Source organism: Pelodiscus sinensis, chromosome 11 (genome assembly GCF_049634645.1).
Source record: "Pelodiscus sinensis isolate JC-2024 chromosome 11, ASM4963464v1, whole genome shotgun sequence".
In the NCBI taxonomy this organism is placed as follows: domain Eukaryota; kingdom Metazoa; phylum Chordata; order Testudines; family Trionychidae; genus Pelodiscus; species Pelodiscus sinensis.
Window position 1 is genome coordinate 26,298,765 of NC_134721.1, and position 20,294 is coordinate 26,319,058.

General features: G+C 40.8%; 1 protein-coding gene across 1 annotated transcript; it reads left to right on the forward strand.

The window, feature by feature from the left end:
- The first annotated feature begins 3,065 nt into the window (after positions 1 to 3,065).
- DNASE1L3 (deoxyribonuclease 1L3) lies at positions 3,066 to 17,743 on the forward strand. Its single transcript, XM_006130889.4, has 8 exons — positions 3,066 to 3,372; positions 7,151 to 7,239; positions 8,562 to 8,645; positions 9,534 to 9,646; positions 12,193 to 12,305; positions 16,021 to 16,178; positions 16,469 to 16,565; positions 17,369 to 17,743. The coding sequence occupies exons 1-8, from the start codon at positions 3,241 to 3,243 to the stop codon at positions 17,495 to 17,497; spliced, it is 915 nt and encodes a 304-aa protein (XP_006130951.2). The 5' UTR covers positions 3,066 to 3,240; the 3' UTR covers positions 17,498 to 17,743.
- Positions 17,744 to 20,294: the final 2,551 nt, after the last annotated feature.

The window sequence follows — 20,294 nt, forward strand, 5'->3', positions numbered from 1 at the left end:
TTTCTACAGAAGATAAGGTGATTTGATCATCAACTTCATGGGGAGAAAATACCAAGTACTAAAGCATTCTTTTACCTAATGGAGAAAGACAGACATGAGGCAATTCCTGGAAGATGTATGCAAATTGGAAACCTGACAACAAATGTTTAACAATGAGGGCAATTAACCATTACCAAAGGCAAATTTGCAATGGCAGTGGTAGAGGCCCCATTTCCTGTTGCTTTCAAATAAAGACTGGATGTCTTTCTGGAAGATATGCTTTAGCCAGATACAAATTATTGAGCTATGCATAGTGGAATTGAATGAAATCCTATGGCATGTTGTTGCAGGAGGTCAGAGATTCAATGGTCTAATGATCCCTTCTGCTCTTAAAATCTATTAATCTCAATTTCTCTGTTGTATATCATTCCAAATGAATACAGGAGTCAGTAATACAACACATATCTGAGCAGCGGAGGGATTATATGGGAGATGAAAGGAAGTGTGGTTGTTATACCTGCAGCCCAATCCTTCTCCCAAATTAAGCAGTTCTCCTTTCCTGTTTACACTTCAAAATCTCAATCTCATGCCACTAACTCTATTTAGTGATTGGGCCTGATTCCTGAGGGGGTCTGCCAATTATCAGTTCCTGATGGTCCTCAGGATGTGGTCAAGTAATGAATAACTGGCAAAATGCTGACTATGTGCAACAGTGCTCCAAACAAATTAGTCTTGTCTCAAGTAGGACAGGCTAGGTTTGCGCTGCATGGTGAAGAATCTTAGTACAGGGGAAAACACTTTTAATTCTCCCTGAAATTTACTCCAACTGTGCATCTTTCTTTCTCCATGTGTAATCATTGAATCTGGTTTTATTTAAATGCATTTGAAATATTTATATTATTCTACTGCAATAATTATGATCATCAAGAATGAGATGAAAAGTCTCAAAGGGGTAGCCGTGTTAGTCTGTAACTGAAAAAATTAAACAACAAATGGTCCTGGAGCATCGAAGAGACTAACAAAAAAATTTAGATGGTATCATGAGCTTTGTGGGCACAACCCACTTCTTCAGATGAATGGAGCAAGGGGTCCAGAGGCACAAATAAATAGCAGAAGAAGACGGAAAACCTTCTCAATTAAAATGTCTGTGCTAAATGCGGATAATAGGGCAGGTTGTAAGGACACATCTACACAGCAGAGCAAAAGTCGAATTAAGCCATACACAATATTGCTGTATTGTCAGGGTTGTTCCCCACTCTGGCACACCAAGTGCAGAAGATGGGGGTCATCAAGAGACCTTAAATATCTTGCCTCTTTAGGCTTTGCTTACAAAAACTCCCCAGAGTCACAGATTTACTGACTTTGGGAGGTAGCTCCCACCATCAAGTGATTTAAACCCTGAAAAACAGGAAGAATCACTTGAATTCCTTCTCCAGGGGTACCATAAGGTCTTTGTCACAGGAGAGCTTGACAAACAAACAAAACCCACAGAAAACAAAATGCTTCTCTGATTCCTGACCTCTCAGGCTAGGCTGACCCACACACAGACCTCCTGTTTCCTTCCAGGACACAAGAATCAAATCATTGCCTGAAAAAAGATGATTTTATTAACAAAACAAAAAGATATACTTGATAAAGCATGCTTGGTTGCTAGGTGTTACAGAGCAACTGAGTAAAACAAATTAAAACACAGAGAACATCTCTGGGTATGCTCCTAGATAGTGAATGAGGGAGGGCATAGATTCACACAGAGAAGTTTAACCAAACAACCAAAACAAAGAAGAATGTCCTGATCATGACTAAATACATATTTTCCCTTTATTTACTCATGATCCCGTCCCAGTTCAGTCCACTTCTATGCCCCAAATTCCTTGGAAGCATGGTAGTCCTGTCTGGGTTTAAATTATGCTGTTCTCCAACTCCTGGCTTAACTCCCACACAAAGAAAACAGGCAAGGTATCTTATACAATTCTCATGTATCTCATTGGTTCTTCTGGCTCTCTGACAACCTCCCTGATAGCTACTTGAGTTTAACCCTTTAGTCACCGGGTGCTGGCCAGCACTCCTCCTATCCATCACGTGTGTAGACACAGCCTAAGTACCCAATACTTAGCTTTTAATGTCATTTGGGTGTTGAATATAACAGCCCATCCAGTTCATGTCTTTGTTCAATCCTTGGTTAAATGTATCAAAATCACATATGAAGGCACGTTCCGCAGTTTCTCTCTATATGGTGAGAGAAATGATAGTGGTATTTAATCTTGCAGAGAAACTCTCATACTCAGAAGCTCCCATCAACTATCTTACCTAATATACCACTCTTATCACCACCCTCAATGCCTCACAGAAATCTGCCTCTCTCTATGTGTTCCCCCTTGGAAGGCTGCACAGAAAGCCGCCCTCACTGCACTCCATCCCATCCACTCTCCCAATGCTCACAGCCTTGTCCACCCAATTGGCAGCTTATAACACAACCCCATTCATGCCCTTTTTCATGCAGTACCCTTTGCATGGTGTGACCCCATCATCAAGGACCCTACCTTGACAACATATAAAGATCTTAAAGATCCATTTCTCCCATACTGGCTATACAAATGTATAGGCCTACAATTACAAATTTGCCTCTTGTCTCAGAGGGGTAGCCGTGTTAGTCTGTAACTTTAAAAACAACCAGTAGTCCTGTGGCATCTTAGAAATTAACAAAAATGTACTATATAATATATACTGTATAAAATATTAAATATAATATATATTATACTAAATTACATATAGTATCATATATATATAGTTAGTAGTCCTGTGGCACCTTAGACACTCGTTTTTAAATTTGTCTTTTATTATTCCTGTTCCTTTCCCCTTGACTTTGGTCTATTTATCTGTCTTCAACTTGTGAAACCATTGGGGCAGTGAGTTTCCTTCTTTGGGGTTTGGAAAAGACTTAGCACACAGTGGATGCTACTTCAAATGAATTAATAATACAGTATTTAGTATACAGGAAAAGGGATGCTGGGGCACAAAAGTGAAAGACAAAGACCGTCAGACTGTGGAAGTTGGTTCTAACTATTGGAACTCTCCTGAGACCAAAGTTCAATTTATCGGTAGTTCCCTGTCACGCTATAAAGAAACAAAAAGAAGGAAGCCAGTAGTTCCTGATAAGTGGTTAGTGACTGCTACCGTTAACCTCATTTAAATTACAGTCTGAGCACTGGCTGCAGAACACACAGACTCCTCACCAGCACTCTTTGTCCAAGGCCTTCTAAGATGTTATGCATCTCTTTATTTTTGTTTTTCTTTTTCAATGCAACTCTGAGCATAAAAATATGCTCCTTCAATGTGAGGTCTTTTGGAGAAGCAAAAAGAGCCAAACCTGAAGTCCTAGACGTCATTATAAAGGTATGTTCATTTAGATTCAACAAACATTGAACTCTCTTTGGACTTTTTAGCTACATCACCCTGCAGATTATTTAATCTTTACACACAAAAATTTCAAGTTAATGAATGACTACGCATGTATTAGAAACCATTTTGTACTGCTAATGGTAAAAATCAATCTGTAACCCAAAGCCATTATGTTCAGCAAGTTTTATTTATAGAGTAATGTTATAATAGAAACTGTGGGTGCAATTTCCTTCATACAATTAGAGTTAGTTAGGAGATACTGAGAGTCTTTTGATGCACAAGAAAAGTATCTTGCCTTTGAATCTATAGAACCTTATTTTACTTTGATGTGTTATTTACCTTATTTCTTTAATTATCACACTGATAGGTTCTTGTCTCACCAAGAAATGATCATTGCAAGACATTCCCTTTAGATTCTACAGCCAGAAGGGATTATGATGATAATTTAGTCTGCCCTTCCATGTAACCAAACCTTAGAATGTGTCCAAAACAATTCCTAGAATGTAGCTTCTTTAAAAAACTTCCAATTTGGATTTAAAAACTACCAGTGACAGAGACTCCAACATGACTCCAAAATGTTCCTATGTTTAATTACTCAGAATTAAAAATGTATGCCTTATTTCCAGTCTGAATTTGTTCTAGCTTCAAAGTCCAGCTACTGGATTGTATAATACCTTTCTCTGCTAAACTGAAAATCTGATGATTAAAAATTCATTCCCCCAGTAGATACTTATAGATGGTAATCAAGTCACCCCTTAAACTCAAAGAGCTCAATCTATTTATTTTACCAAAGAGATTATCACTATAAAGCATGTTCCCTAAGCCTTCAATCATGCATATTCTATTGTTTAAACTTCTTCATAAGTGCGTACTATTACCCCAGTGATTTCAAATTCAAAAGCCTGACTTCTCTAGTGTATTGCAAGAAAAATGCATCCTCACATTTTCAATGAGTTTTGTGAATGAGGCCACTTAATGTTTTTAGAAAAGTCCAGGTTAATTTAAAATGAAACCGTACATACTGAAACCTTCAGATCCATGAAAATTATTGATTGTAACTTCAAAGCCTTGTTTAAAAATGTCATAATGATTGACTGTGCCATTCTAGCAGTGTGAATGCATACACGAATTCCGAGCACTTACAGAAGTAATTAAAGTATATTAGAGCTTTGATAAACTGAATAAGCAGTCATTACCCACAATTATTCTGTCAATGTGTACCTTGGGACCAATATGGCTACAACAGAAGTTAGTCCAATAAACGGTATTACCTTACCCATTTGTCTTTCCTGTTCAAAACACTTTAATTCTCCTGTTCTCAGATACTATATTGGATTCATTTTACATGCTAAAGAGTAACTGGGATTGTTGAGAATTATGATTACAGGTTTTATACATGCAGGTATTCCTTACTGATAAGAGTAGTTCCATTGGAATTATTTATGTAAGTAAAGGTTTACTGGATTGGGTACTTTATTAGAGTTTTAATCTCCTAAATTTCAACTAAGCTAGAAAAGATCCTCCTTCCACTGAAAAAAATTAAATCAGCAATTCTTCATTTGTCTCTTTCACACTGTCACAAGTAATGAAACCAGAAGGGGGTTGCACTACTTTTACTTTCTTTGCAGCAGTGCTTAGTCTTTCCTGAAGTTGGATAATTTGCAGTTATCCTGTCAAAAAACACGATAGTTTATATCTCATTTCTATTTCCTATTTAGGGCAACAAATACCCTTCATAAAAATACTAATATACAATGGCTAGTGAAGGTCTGGGTTGGATCCTGGCCTCTTGCATTCTGCAGCACAAATCATATTTAATGCTGCTTTAAATGGACAGCTTGTTTTTTTCCAATTTAGGGAACTGTCAGAGTCTGTTCTATGCTACCTTTTCCAGTGTAGTGGACTTGCTGGTATAGAAAAAGGATGTGGCCATATACTCCAGTCACCCTGTCAATATAATGGCTCCTTAAGAGCCAATACAAGATGGCATACATTAGAGCTGCCCTCTGCTTGTTCTAATAATTGATTGGGGTCCTTATGCATAAGCCACACTGTAAAAAGTAAAGAACTTTTTAAATGAGCTGTTCCAGGCCTTTGGATGCACACTTGTGCCTGGTTGTTCCCAGATATTTGTGACCAATGAGACTGACAGCCTCTCCTGGGCAAGGTGGGAGGGGGCCAGGCACTGGACTCCTGGAAAGGGCGGAGCCTTGGGTGGAAGGGATAGGGTTGGGAGCAACCACCCTGGCAGTTATTTAAACAGCACAGAGATCTGGTCACCATCACTGCTGCTGCTGCTGCTGCAGGTTTGTGTCCTGTGGTAGCAGCAACAGCAGCAGTTGGAGCCTGTTCCCCAGGCCCTTTTAAATTGCTGGGCCCAAGGCAATTGCTCCCTTTACCTCCCCACCACCCATTGGTGGGCCTGTTTGTGACATAGTTCTTAGGTTCACCTTTTGTCCTATAATATTTAAATTTAAATCTTTCTGATAACAAGAAATTCTAGAGATGTCAATAGTTAAAAAACCTCAGGATTACAGTCATGTCTCCTGCTGTAACTGTATCTGCCTGTGATATTAGATTGTACTGCTGGTTTTTATTATCCCAGTTCATCATCATTTTATAGTAGTGCTAGCATCCACAATGTGGTTAGTCACAGTATCTGTCCCACAAAGCTGACATTCTACCTGTCTAATCTTATAAACGCACAGGTGAGGAACTTTTCTCACACAAATAGTCCCTATTAATCAGGGAGCTAATACAACTCTCACTCAAGTCAATGGAAAGACTCCCTTTGGTTTCAGTGGAAACTGAGTCAGGTACCGAGTGAGTAAAGTCACTTGTGTGCATAAGAGGTTGCAGGCTTGGCCCCAAGAAGGGGACAGGCTACAAAAGGATGAGGAAGAAAGACAAAACATTACAGAGGTTGATGGGCAGAACCACCAGCTGAGGAAGATGAGCAGTGCTCTTGCTAGGGTTGCCAACCCGCCAGGATTATCCTGGACTCTCCAGAAATTACAGATTAATCTGCAATTGAATATTATGTCCTCTGATGAAACCTCCAAGAATATGTCCAACCCAGGACTGTGGGGAGACTTGTCAGGTTCATAGACAAGGCGGAAGGAAGCCCAGCTCCATGCCTCCAGAACAGGCGGGGTCTCAGGATAAAGGGGCAGGCTGGGGCTTGTCTGCCCCAGCCAGCCCTTCAGGGCTACCTGGAGCACAATGCCTGGAGCTCGGGTGGTTATTTAAAGGGCCTAGGCCTCTGGCCACTGCCATAGCAACAGCAGCAGCTAGGAGTCCCAGGTCCTTTTAAATCATTGGGCCCTGAGCCAACTGCCCCTTTTGCCCCTCCCCTCCATCGGCAGCCTTGGTCCAACCAAAACTGGCATCCCCCTACCTCCTGCCAGCAGCTGTGTGTCCATTTCATCAGGGCTTTTTGAATAGGCTGCTAATCAAAGCTTTTTTAACACAAACAAGCCACTCAGAGCAGTGGGTTACAACTTGCCAGCCACCCTCCTAAACTGACTGGGAGGAAATGACACACCTTTCCCCCATGGTAGCTGTCACTACAGCTATCTCCCACCTACCTTCTAAACCTACCCCCATGTGACAGGCAGGGTTCTGGGTTACTCCTCATGCACTTGAGCTTGTGGAGAGCCTGGTCACAATAATCAACACTCAGTTTTTCTTTGTTCTTTTAAAAAAATTTCTAACCCTTGAAAATATACTAAGTACAAGCAGGCTTTCAACCCTTTGCTCTTGTCTGCTGCAGGTTATTTCTCGCTGTGATATCATGCTTCTGATGGAAATAAAGGACAACAGCAACAAGATATGCCCCCTTTTAATAGAAAAACTCAATGGGTAAGGCAAACTACAAACGTGCATTCACAAACACAGTGACACGCAGAAAGGCAGAAGAGTTGGCAGGAAAACATAGGAACTGCCATACTGGAGGGTCCATCTAGTGCAGTTTCCTGTCTCTAACAGTGGCCAGCATGAGATGCTACAAATTAAGGTTCAAGAAAGCCTGTTCTGGGCATATTGGGAGTAATCTAGCCCCCATGTGATTAACTTAATTCCTAATAGTTAGAGGTGAGTTTAAAACCTGAAACATGAGATGTCTCTCCTTCACCATATGCTTTTTGTTAATATAGACTATTATAACTATGGATAGTCCTGTTATCCATATAAAAATTCAAGTTTTCTTTGATATTTTGCTAGATTCTGGGCATCAACAGTATCCTGTTGATGAGTTCCATAGACTAATTACAGAACACGTAACAATGTATTTTCTTTTATCTGTTTTGAATTTTTCCACATTCAATTTAATTGAATGTCCCCTTTTTCTTGAACTGAGAGACAGGAAGGACAGGCACTTCTGACTACCTTCTCTAAAGCATGCATTATTTTATATTTTTTGTTGTTGTAGACCCTCTTTTTTGCCTCCTTTCTAAGGTAAACAAGGCCCATTGTTTCAGTCTATCTTCATACAACAGCTTTACAAAGCCCCTAATCATTTTCATCAACTTTTTTCAAACCCTTCTACTTCTGCAATGTTCTTTCGGAGATGGGCTGACCAGTACTGTGCATGATACTCTGAACTGGGGAGAGCACAGATATAAAAGTCCACATGATCAGCTAAACACCAGAGCACTCCCTTGAAGGACCAGGCCCTGAGACAGGACGACTGCAGTTCATGCTTAAAAATTACAGTAGAAGAGAATTACTAGACTGTTTGACTGACTTACTGAAGAAGACTAGCAACAAAGTAATTTACAGACCTAGATAGGTAGGCGGGTGGGTGGGTGACAGCGTACAAAGAAGGGCAGAATTCACTTTTAGCCAGAAACAGGAATTATTTATGTCGGATAAAGATAATGCTGAGATGAAAACTATATCCCTGTAACTTTCTGCTCTAGAAAACATAATGCACGTATGAATGGATGGAAGTGAAGCGTAGAAAAAGAATAGAAAATACAGTACAGCGCATAAAGCCCACGGTTAAAAAGAGCAGCATGAGAAGTATAGAAAAAATGTAAACAATAATACAACCCAGCAAGTGGGGTGTAACCTGGGGAAAGTCAGTGTTTCAGATGCTCTTTTATGTGTTTACTAATACAAGATTAAATAGAAACCCAAACTCTTATAGGGACAGAAATCTATTTAAAATATTCTCTTTCTAGTCAGTTTCAAGAAAAATATAACTACGTGATCAGTGAAAGATTAGGAAGAAAGTCCTATAAGGAACAATATGCTTTTATCTATAGGTAAGTGAATTCCATGTTATGTTTCTGTCTCTGTTTGCAAACTATTCTTATATAGTAAAAAGATTACAAACTAATGCAGAACACAGCTGCCTGCTGGCTTAGATGTGCCAGTGCCAGAAATCCCATCACACTAGATCTCACACAACTACACTTCCAATTACAGGTCAAAATGGTGACTTTGATACAGAAAATCTTATACATGCAAGATCCAGGCTAACAGACAGATTATGTGTAAAACCCTGGCCCCACTGAAATCAGTGGCAAAACAACCATAAACTTCAACAGGACTAGGATTTCATCCTACATCTCTTCCTAGGTCCCGTTAGAGCAACAGTGATCCATCTTTAGGCAAAAAGAATGGTAGATTTTAAATTTGCATAAATAGAGTTTGGCCTTGCCTAGCTTGAGGATTTGCCCAAGTTACAGCCATTAGCGTAACTACCAGTTAATCCTCTGTGTAGACCAGGCCTGTTGATGGTAAAATGGGGGAGAGGGGCAAGCAATTCAGAAACACCCGGGGCTCCCAGCTGCTGCTACTGTGGCAGCGTCGGCAGCCAGAGCCCCAGGTTCCTTAAATCGCCACAGAAGCCCCATGCAAGTCTGTCAGCCCCACAGATGTGGACAAACAGATATGTTATTCTGGCCAGCCTTCGATTTCTAGAAGTTAAGAATGTGGGATGGTTGGTAACTGATCTCGAACTCCCAGCTGATATTGAAACGTACATTTATTCTACTCACATATTGAATAGGAATTTTATTAAGACTTCACAATTGCAGTATAATGTAGCTTTTACTACTAGACAAAAAGTTACTAAATAAACTGATCTGGCCAAACTCTTAGCAAATGTGATATCTAATGTTCTATTTATTGGTTAAACTGCTTTGCAGATCAAATGTGGTATCAGTGAAGCAAACCTATCAGTATCCAGATACTCAACCTGGAGATGTCGATGCCTTTTCCAGAGAACCCTTTGTTGTCTGGTTCCAATCTTCAAAAACTGGTGATAAGTTGCCAACATCTTATTGTACTAAACAGAAAATAATGAATGAAGCCAAGTTTTACTGCACATGGGATCCTGGGTTTGATTAACTTGCTGTAGGAGACTGAGATAGCTAGGGTTATCCCCATATGAAGCTTGAATTTTGGTATTTAGAACTTACTTTAATTGTAGTATTGTTGACAAACTTGCAGACCTGGAAGGAAACTTCACTACCCTACACTGGGCCATGTCATCTCTTCCACAGGTTGAAAGGGGCAAAAATCGCAGTCTGAAGATTCTATTATCTCATAGTAGGATAGAGTTCACATTGCAGAGCATGAGTCTATAAGATACGGAGTTCTGTCCTATCTCATAGACATAAACAGAGGCTCAACATATCTGAGGATCAGGCACTAATTCCTCTAACTATCAGACGCAGAGAAGAAAAAAGTCATTTGTGATTGACTTCCTCAGAAATACAAACTGGGCGTTGGTCTCCCACATAGAATCATAGTACACTAGAACTGGAAGGGACCTCAAGAGGTCATCAAGTCCAGTCCCCTGCCCTCCTGGCAGGACCCAGTACTGTCGACCATCCCTGATTAAGAATATTAAGTAACGGTTAATTGACAAGTCACATAGTCAATGGAATTTCCATCAACTACTCGACAAGTTGATAGGCATTTCTGCATTCCTCCTTTGAAATGTACAAGAGTCCCCGATGGGCTATTGTACATTTCAAAGGAGGAATACAGAACTCTGCATGCAGCCCGGGAGACCAGCAGGAAGCCCCACTGACTCTGGGCTGCACGCAGCATGCCATCTTTGCAATGCACAAGAGTCCCTCGACATTTCAAAGGGTCAGCCACACAGCTGATCCCAGGCTTATCTGTGCTTATCTTATGTGTGTTTCACCACCCTGACATGAAGCTTTTCCTAATGTCCAGCCTAAACCTCCCTTGCTGCAGTTTAAGACCATTGCTTCTTGTCCTATCCTCAGAGGCCAAGGAGAACAATTTTTCTCCCTCCTCCTTGTGATACCCTTTTAGATTCCTGAAAACTGCTATCATGTCCCCTCTCAGTCTTCTCCTTTCCAAACTAAACAAGCCCAATTCTTTCAGTCTTCCTTCATAGATCAGTTCTCTAGATGTTTAATCATATTTACATTTCTGTTAATATGTTATAAATATGATTTGTGCTGCTAATGGAACAATAAATAGTTAGTATTATTATTGATGGTTCGTAGGGCGCTCACATTCTTATATGTCCAGTCACAAAAAGTACATTGGCATATTTTAATGAGCAAAAGAGATAGAAATGGGGAATTAAGTGCAATTGTTCTTTTAATATTTGGCTGAAACCAGAAATAAATGCTTGGAGAAGAAAATTGGAAAGCCCGCCAATATGGGACAGGGAGGCAAAGGGGGCAACTGCCCTGGGGCCTGGCGATTCAAAAGGGCCTTGGGCTCCTAGCTGCCACTACTGCTACTGCAGCAGCAGTGGCATCCGGACTTCCAGGTCCTTTAAATCATTGCTGGGGCCCAGCACAGCCCTAGCCCCACCCCTTCAGGAGACACAGATTCCCCCTTCTCCTCACCGTGAGCAGGGGCTGAGTAAGGCTGTCAGCTTCACTGAATATTACAATCACATGCTGTATCCTTTTCAACTGAAAGGGAAAAAAATACCCAAAATGGGTTTTTCGTTATGTAAAGCCCTAACACGGTGCAGTATATGTGATTGTTAGTGACCATGGTCATTTGGAACAAAAATCCAGCAGATGGACTATTAAGGTTCAGTTATATAAGGTATAACTTACAGAAGGTGTAACTATTCTAGTAGAACACTTAAGCAAACGATTGTATGGATGAAACAAAATACAGGACTATGTAGCACTTTAAAGACTAACAAGATGGTTTATTAGGTGATGAGCTTTCGTGGGACAGACCCACTTCCTCAGATCAAATAGTGGAAGAAAATAGTCACAACCATATATACCATATGATACAATTAAAAAAAAGAACACATATGAAAAGGACAAATCAAATTTCAGAACAGAAGGGGAATGCGGGGGGAGGGGGGAAGGTAAATGTCTGTGAGCTAATGGTATTAGAGGTGATTGTATGGAGTGACTCCATTGGAGTCAGAGGGATTATTTGTGTGCCCAAGAATTCCATTGGATTAGAGTCTGAATGCTCAGCAGCTTACAGGAACCAGACTTGATAGGAATTCCAGCAGGCAAGCTAGCACCATGATCACTAATGCTGCACATAGTGGACATTTAAAAGGTTTTTTCCATAAAGGGAGAACATTTTGGTATACTTCTGTTTCAGCTGAAAGGTCAGATCCATTAGTCTGATAGACACCCAGTGCTAATGTGCTTAAGGAAAGATGCTTAATGATACAGGCTACATATTAACTATATTCCTCAGCATAAAGTTGCATGAATGAAGTATTTTTATGAAAGAAGATTTTCAATTCAAACAGCTCTTTCTTATCTCGATGATTAATTTTATAAAGGTTAAAAATCATTTAACTTTTTTCCCTTGTGAATTTGATTTCTTTTAAAGTTGTTAAAGAATTTGTGATAATCCCTCAGCACACCACACCTGAAACAGCTGTGCGGGAAATTGATGAGCTCTATGATGTGTATTTAGATGTCAAACAGCGCTGGAAATCTGAGGTGAGTCATCATTAAACTCACATGTTTATACCGTTAAACTTATATTTGAGATCGAAAGGGTGTAGTAACGTCGAATCATTCTGGTGCCCACATTGTGAGGCCACTGGTCTCAAAACTGCTGTGGGTGGGGGAGTGGCACAGCGGCTGTGGGCAGTATCAAAGGGCTTGGTGGGCTAGATCAAGCCCACGGAGGCTGTCTTTCCCACCCCTGTAATACTTGGTCTGGAAATGGGGTGTAACCTGGGGCAAGAGTACAGGAGGAAGTGCCGGGATTTGGGCTATGACCAGGGATAGAAGATTGGGGTGCAAGGTCCAGGAGGAGGTTGTGACCTGAGGAGGGGCATAGGAGGGGATACAGTGTCTGTGAAGATATATTGGGGCTAGAGCAGGGGTGCAGAAGGTTTGGGTTACATGGGGTAGGGGTGCAAAAGGGGAGCAGAGGGTTGGGGGAGGAAAGGAGGGCTTGGGGTGCCAGAGGCAGGTTCTGGCTGGACCTTACCTGGACAGTTTCTTGCCAGCAGCCCAGGTTTCTTAGCCAGGGTCCCTGCCTTCCATGCCACTGTTCTGCTCACAACAGCTACAGGGGCCATGTGAGCCCAGGGAAGGGGCACTTCATATGCTGCCTGTCCTGCAAACAGACAGCTGCTACTGGTTGAAAACCCATCAATGGGAGCTACTGGGAGCAGGAGCAGGGTGAGAACCTCTGCTCCCTCCCCTGGGCTCTCTGCAGTCACAGAATTACATGGCCCCTGCAGCAGCCAGTTTCACTGAGGGTACATCTAGACTACATGGCTCTTTCGACGGAGCCATGTAGATGAGTTTACTAGACATAGGAAAATGAAGTGGTGATTTAAATAATTGCTGTTTCATTTACATCAAAATGGCCGCCGCAGTGTGCTGATCAGCTGTTTGGCAGCAGAGTGGGACAGTCTGGACGCACTGCAGTCGACAAGGGAAGCCTTTGTCGACCGGTCCAGTAAACCTCATTTCACGAGGCATACCGGAGCAGTCGACAAAGGCTTCCCTTGTCAACCGCGGCTCGTCCAGACTGCCCCGCTGAGCCACCAAACAGCTGATCGGCACAGCGCGGTGGCCATTTTGATGTAAATGAAACGGCAATTATTTAAATCGCCACTTCATTTTCCCATGTCTAGTAAACTCATCTACATGGCTCCATCGACGGAGCCATGTAGTCTAGACATACCCTGAGTGCCCAGCGAGGGCAGGGCAGGCAGGGAACCTGCTGAGGCTCCATTTTGTCCAGCCCTGACTGAAGCCAATGGTCTAATGCTACATAGTGGGGTGGAAAATTCCTCCCTGATTCCTGGAGACAACAAGTTGGAATCCTCATTAGTTGACCTTATACACCCACAATGGGCATAAAAACATTGATCTGATTTTTAATATTAATCCTCATTACCTGTGGCAGTGGATACTACAGTGTGACTAAAGTATGCTGTGGGATGGTGGTATTTACTCTAAATTCAGTGCCGTTTCATTGATTGCTCCCCTGTTCTCCTATTAAAGAGTGAAAATAGAGCACTTTCCTTTATAGCCATCATTCAGAACATCAACTAAGTCTTCTCCTCTAAGGTTTTGTCTACACTGCAGAGATCTTCCGCAAAAACTTCTTCACAAAAGCGCGTCCACACCTCAAAAGCACATTGCAAAAGTGATGTACTCTTGCACAAGACAGCATCTACACTGCATGGACACTCTTGCACAAGAAAGTTCTGATTGCCATTCACAGAATAGCCATCAGAACATCTGTGCTTTTTGTGATAGGCTCTTTTTGCACAAGAAACCCGTTTAGTGTCCACACACACCTTTTTGTGCAAGAAGGAGTTATGCCCGGTAGAAGGAGGTATACCTACACCACAAAAAGCCCTTTGTTCTGTCGATTGACTGTAGATTTTCTTGTGCAAAAACAAGCTTGAGGTGTGGATGCTCCATGGGTTTTTGCACAAAAACCCTGTAGTGTAGGGTTTCCTTGCCAACAGTAGCTTTGGCAATTTACCTTTACCCATTGTTGCATCTCTGATCTCCACTATGTTTTCGTTATGTGGATGAACAGAGTATTTTAGCATTCCAGCATCCCATCTGTTTGCTTTTTATTGGATGTTAGTCAAACATCTTTAATAAGCTTTATACAACAGCTCGCTTGTCCTGCCCTGCAGTGCACCCTGGCCAGTCAGCCACTCATTTTATCCAGCAAGTTTGGAGCCCATCAAAAGTATATGAGAAATCTGGACCGGGTCTCTCTCTATCCTCCAAAAGCGACGAAGAGTCCTGTGGCACCTTATAGACCAACAGATGTATTAGAGCATAAGCTTTCGTGGGCAAAGACCCACTTCGTCAGATGCATGTCATCATCTGCACAGATACACACGTAGGCCCGGAACCTACAAACACGTGTGCTTATCTTGCATTTGTAAAGCTATGCACATTCATAAACGTTTGCAGGACAGACACCACTTTTCCTTATCACTCTCTGAAGTGTCTAGTTTTGGGATATGATTTAAATGGCATGTCAAGAACCGAGCTCATTATCTGTACATTGCAAGAGAGGTGGGTTCTTTTGGGGGACAATTAAACACCACATCATTTGGCTCCAACACCAAATCGAAAGAAAATAAGCTCTCTGAAAATCTTTCCCAGCGTGCTGTGCTGCTTTCATTTCCAATTCTCTGCTCATCACATTATCTACAAGTGTTCTTTTCTCAGAGATGGAATATCTGCAAACGAGATGCCCAGAATAAAAATTACAGCTGCTGATCAGCGAGTGTGTGTATGCATGCACCCATGTGTGTATTTAAATCTGTGTGTCTTTGTACAGTGAAATACAGGCTCTGCAAATAGGAGGGAGGATTTTTTTTCCTTTAAACTATATCCCAACATTGCAAAAAGAATCCCATCTCTCTCTCACACACACCCCACCTCCCAAGTAATAGCAAGCTGTTATTTAACAATCATTTATAACTAGTTGGAGGTCTGGCCAAATCACACCTACAGATCTGAACCTCCTACCCATGGAAATATTGGTTTGGAACACAGTTTGCAACTTCAGTATTTCCATAATGGACCAGATCTGAGCAAAAAGTTTGGAATTTGGAGCTAGTGTCATCAGGCACTACTGCAACAAACAAATAGAGCCAAAAAAAGTAAATCAATGTTAAGACTACTACTAGGCCAAAAACACAGCCTTGATGTAATCTGTGGACATCACTGGAAGATAGGTGGGATGGATATGCTCTGATGACTTAATTGAAGTGTTTCTCAAAGTGATCCGCGAAACCACTTTGAGAAAGCTGCTAACTGGCTGCGCTGGTGTATTTATTTACCAGTGCCACGGCCACAGAGCCTCATGGCTCCCATTGGCTTCGGTTCGCCATTTGCAGCCAAGGGAAGCTGTGGGAAGAGGCATGGGCAGGGCCACTGCCTCCTGTGGCTCCCCTTGGCAGCAAACGGTGAACCAGAGCCAATGGGAGCTGCAATGATCCGTGGCTGTAGCGCCGGTAAATACACACACTGGCACAGCCAGTTAGCAGCTTTCTCAAAGTGGTTTCGTGGACCACTTTGAGAAACACCGCTTCAGTGGAAGCAGGATCAGACTCTATATTTTAAGCATTCGTCTCTGTTTTTAACCACAATTTTTAAAAAGATATATTTGAGGATTTATTGCTGATAACTTGTTTCTTACGATACTGTCTTTCAGAACTTCATCTTCATGGGAGACTTCAATGCTGCCTGTGGCTATGTTCCGAAGAAGCATTGGAAGAACATCAGGCTGAGAACTCACACTGAGTTTGTGTGGCTAATTGGTGACAAAAATGACACAACAGTTAGAAACAGCACAAACTGCGCGTACGACAGGTAACAATTCACTTGAGAAACAGTCAGTAGGGACCCACAAGGTCTGAAGCACTAGGCCTGGTAAGGTATTTGCAAGATACTAGGACACATGAGATAAAGGCAGTACCACAGAGACATTGGGAATGGCCAGTGTTATGCTAAAGAAGCCCTGGTATGGGCTATTCCATTATCATTTCATACTTTTCCTACTCAGCCAGTCACAACACAACTTCATTACCTTTTTTATCTTCAAAATTGGACACATGTCTAGGAGCATAAGACACAACTGAATGATTCTTTGCTTCTTTTAGAATTGTGATCCATGGTGAAAAGCTCATCAGTGCCGTTGTCCCAAACTCAGCTGATATCTTTGATTTTCAAAATGCCTTTGGAATGACTGAAGAGCAGGTATGGCTTCCTTTGTGCTTATACAGGACCCCATGCAGGGCTTAAATAATAAATTGGCCAAATAAAGAATTACTCTGATTTTTGGATGGTGCATGTTGAATGAATTTGCCTTCTTAATCATGTGCTACATATCTGTAAGCCAATCTAATAGCTGATTTAAAGAGAGAGAGACTCAAATGCCACTCTGCTGATGAGTAGAGTGTCCACAGCTAGGTTTTTTTGTTTCTACTGGTGGAGCACATTTGCACATGCCTGGGTGCACATAAATTTATTCCGCACATGGATGGAAAAAAATCTACAAATGGATGGAAAAGATTAGGGGGAATAACGCTCTCAACTTTCATAGTTGTATGGTTAAGGGTACCTGGTAAATTGCTTAATGAGTTAGCAGAGTGAGTTATCACGGCAGAGTGAGAAAGATCTTTTTGGAATGGTGAGGCATAATGCAGAGCTCCTATAAGAGGGCTTACTGCATAGTGGTAATTGAAGAAAAACAGTAATGTTCCCATGTTTAGCAAACAGACCTGATAAAGCAACCAATAATATAAATATTGACTAAAGGCCCTATTTATAAAGCCAATCTTAACTTCATCTCCATGTATAATGCTTTTACATTCACAGGAATCACTTAGCACTGAAATGCAGCCACCCCTAAGGTAGAATATGGCAGATATTTAACAGTGCATAGTAGCACTGCATAACAACACAGAACAGGACAAGAGAAGAATACTTGCATCCATCTAAAGCTGTGCTTTGTGCTACATTCTGTGACTGTATATTTATATATATATTTAAATTCACAGGCTCTGGAAGTTAGTGATCACTTTCCAGTAGAGTTTGAGCTGAAAACTACCCGGGGTTTCTTCAGCTGGCTAAGATCACTTGCTTCAAAGAAAAGAAAATCAAGAAATCTCCATCTTTTGCCCTCCTAAACACACTGGACCCTCTTGCTATTATTCTTTGAGTGTACACTAAAATAATAAAAAACACCCTAACATTCATTTCAAAACAAAAAGTAACTTCCAAATATTTAGCCTAGCTGTACTCTTTCCTGATACAATCAATATTTAATAGAAAAATGCAATGCTTTGTTTAAATGTGAAATATCATCTAGCAAGATGAATAAAGTCTGTAGATTATTATAACCGAAATAAAAATAAATCTGCTAAAATTAACATTACTGAATTCTTGTCATGCTGAGTACAACTGTAGTGAGATTATTTTAATGTGAAAGTCTTTAACACACTCTACTTCTAGGCCTGTTGGTCTAAGAAGCCCTTTTATTCATAATTGTTCTAGATTTCTGACTCTCCTGTTTTGTGTCATACAGACAGGTAAAGCCTGTTAGTGTCCAGGGTTCAGAATAGCAGTATAAGGGTAGCATTACTTGCAGCATTCTCTCATTCTGCTTAACACATGAGACAGATCAATTAACTTCATCTGCATGATGGCAATTTACACCAGCTAAGGATCTGCCCTATTATGCCACCATGTTTCAGAATACAGATAAAAAAGAGCAGAATGTATCAGAGCATCCAAAGTTATAAGCAAATCCTTCATTTTCCTCCTCTACCCTCCACCTCGCCTGTCCTCTTTATTTTATGTAGACTGAGAATTACTATTGTTCTTCTTGTTCTTCCATGCATACATATCCGGCATACACTGCATGTATATGGAACTCCAACTTGTGATTCTGCAATTATATTTATATGAATCAAAGTAATCCTAGACCCCCCACATGTTTAGGGAAAGGAATTATTTATGGGAAAGTGGCTTAGCTCCCTGAAAGATGGGTTCATTCTGGGTATGCTAACAGAAATGTGCCAGAGGACACTATCACTAGTGTGGGTTTATTGACAGAAACAATGAACATTAATATTTACAGCCAGCAGTCAGACTAGGGTGAACATGAAATAAATCTGCTCATGCCAATACAGTGATATGAACTAGCACGATTTTCTAATGCTCAGTTTTACCATTTGTCCTTTACATTGTGGTGTGCTGTGCTAGAGATACAGAATCCATTTTCTCCTGCAAAATGATTGTGTTGATTCTAGAAATGATATCTTCTTCGAAAAATCCATTTCCCTTTCCTGCATGCAAGCAGCTAAGTAGTAACAATGCCCTGTCTGTTCTCACTCCACAGCCAGCCAATCCCGCCTCCTGCAGCCAACATTCATCCTGTCTCATATTTACCCCAGAGGTGTAACTGCAGCTCAGGAGAGGTCTCCTGTGGACTCTCTCTCAATAGAGTGAGGCTGTGATGTTAAATAAAATCTGATTTGTTCTAGGCTTACACAGAAATTAATTGCATTTTCCCCAGAGCTTTCGCACTAGCAAATGATGAAATATCACAGATTTAACAACTGCAATGGATAATATTATTCAACACCACTATCTTTTTCTTCAAACAAGACCATATAGCTTAATTTAGATGCCTGACTCTGTTGGGTGAAAGACTTGTGGAAGGTGTCACTTTAACTGGGCAATCTGGGGAATTAATTAAGAAGAACACTCTGACTTCCCATGACAGTGCTCTTAAGTATTTTAGTAGATAGGCAGAATGGTGGGGAAGGCAAACAAAGATACTGTTTTTAAAAGGAAAACAAGGATTGACCTATGCAGATGCTTATTCCGTGGGGAAGAATGAATTTGAAGACAGAAGCTAAGCATACAATAGGTCAAGTCAGTGTGATACAAGCAAACTTGCTTCAGGATTTTTTCCTAAGGGCACACCATTCCATAGTTTCCCAACAAAGACAGATTTAGAACAATTATTTACATTGTAACTTTAATTAAATGCCACTGATACCAGTTATATTTGACTTAAAGGTTATTCTGCAAAAACACTCCTAACATCCAGACCTCACGACTTACTATGTATTGTCTGTTTTCTTTGTAGCTTTCAGAAAAAATAATGTACACAGCAATAAGAACAGACATCTGCAGTGGCAAAAGTACTCACAAAACATATCATTATATATTACTGCAGTGTTTTATAAGCTTTGTCTTCAGCTGTAACCTTGAATATAATCCTTGATGCAAAATATGAAAAAAGACAATGTGAATTGCCATAAATATTCAGGCTTCAGACATGAAGACACGTGACTTCTCTCTTTTGATGCAATTATCTAGAGAATCAGAACTTCTAGCAATTGTAGAGAAATGTCCATGCTCAAAACAGTGCTTATGCAGATTATTTATGATGGGATGGGATGTACATTTGTTGCAGAGTTCCAAGCAGATACAATACCCAGGATCATAATAATCAGTTAGGGTGACAGTACAGTAGGTATTTGAAGTTTGAGTGATTTGTAATATTATGAGACCTTTTAGTAGCTCTATACAATATGATGTCAGTTTTCCTGCGTTGTACTCATTAAATTTATCAGAAAATATTACAGGTGTATCTTAATATGCTTAACATTTTGTGTACTGCATCACTTTCCTCACCAGGGGGAAGAATATTCATTTTTCCTCCCCGATAAGCAGTCTTTAAAAAATTTAAAAGCTTAGGGTTTTAACTGCATGAGGCTGCTTGTGCTTTATTTATGATCAAACAGGATTTTTGCTTTAGAAAAAGCTTTCATAGCCTCAGAAATAGCCCCACCCCGAAGGCCTGCTCCTTTAGCAGGCCAGGACAAACATTATGGCTGAGGAAAGAAACAAAGAGGCATTTCTGAAGCTGCAAAATCTATGTTTTCTCCGCAACCATCCTAACAGAGCAAG

Excerpts from the sequence above, each read along its gene's own strand:
- DNASE1L3 (XM_006130889.4), top strand. The coding sequence starts at position 3,241 with ATGTTATGCATCTCTTTATTTTTGTTTTTCTTTTTCAATGCAACTCTG. Across the intron at positions 9,647-12,192 it reads GTTCCAATCTTCAAAAACTG|TTGTTAAAGAATTTGTGATA; the intron begins GTGATAAGTTGC and ends TTTCTTTTAAAG. Across the intron at positions 16,179-16,468 it reads ACAAACTGCGCGTACGACAG|AATTGTGATCCATGGTGAAA; the intron begins GTAACAATTCAC and ends TGCTTCTTTTAG.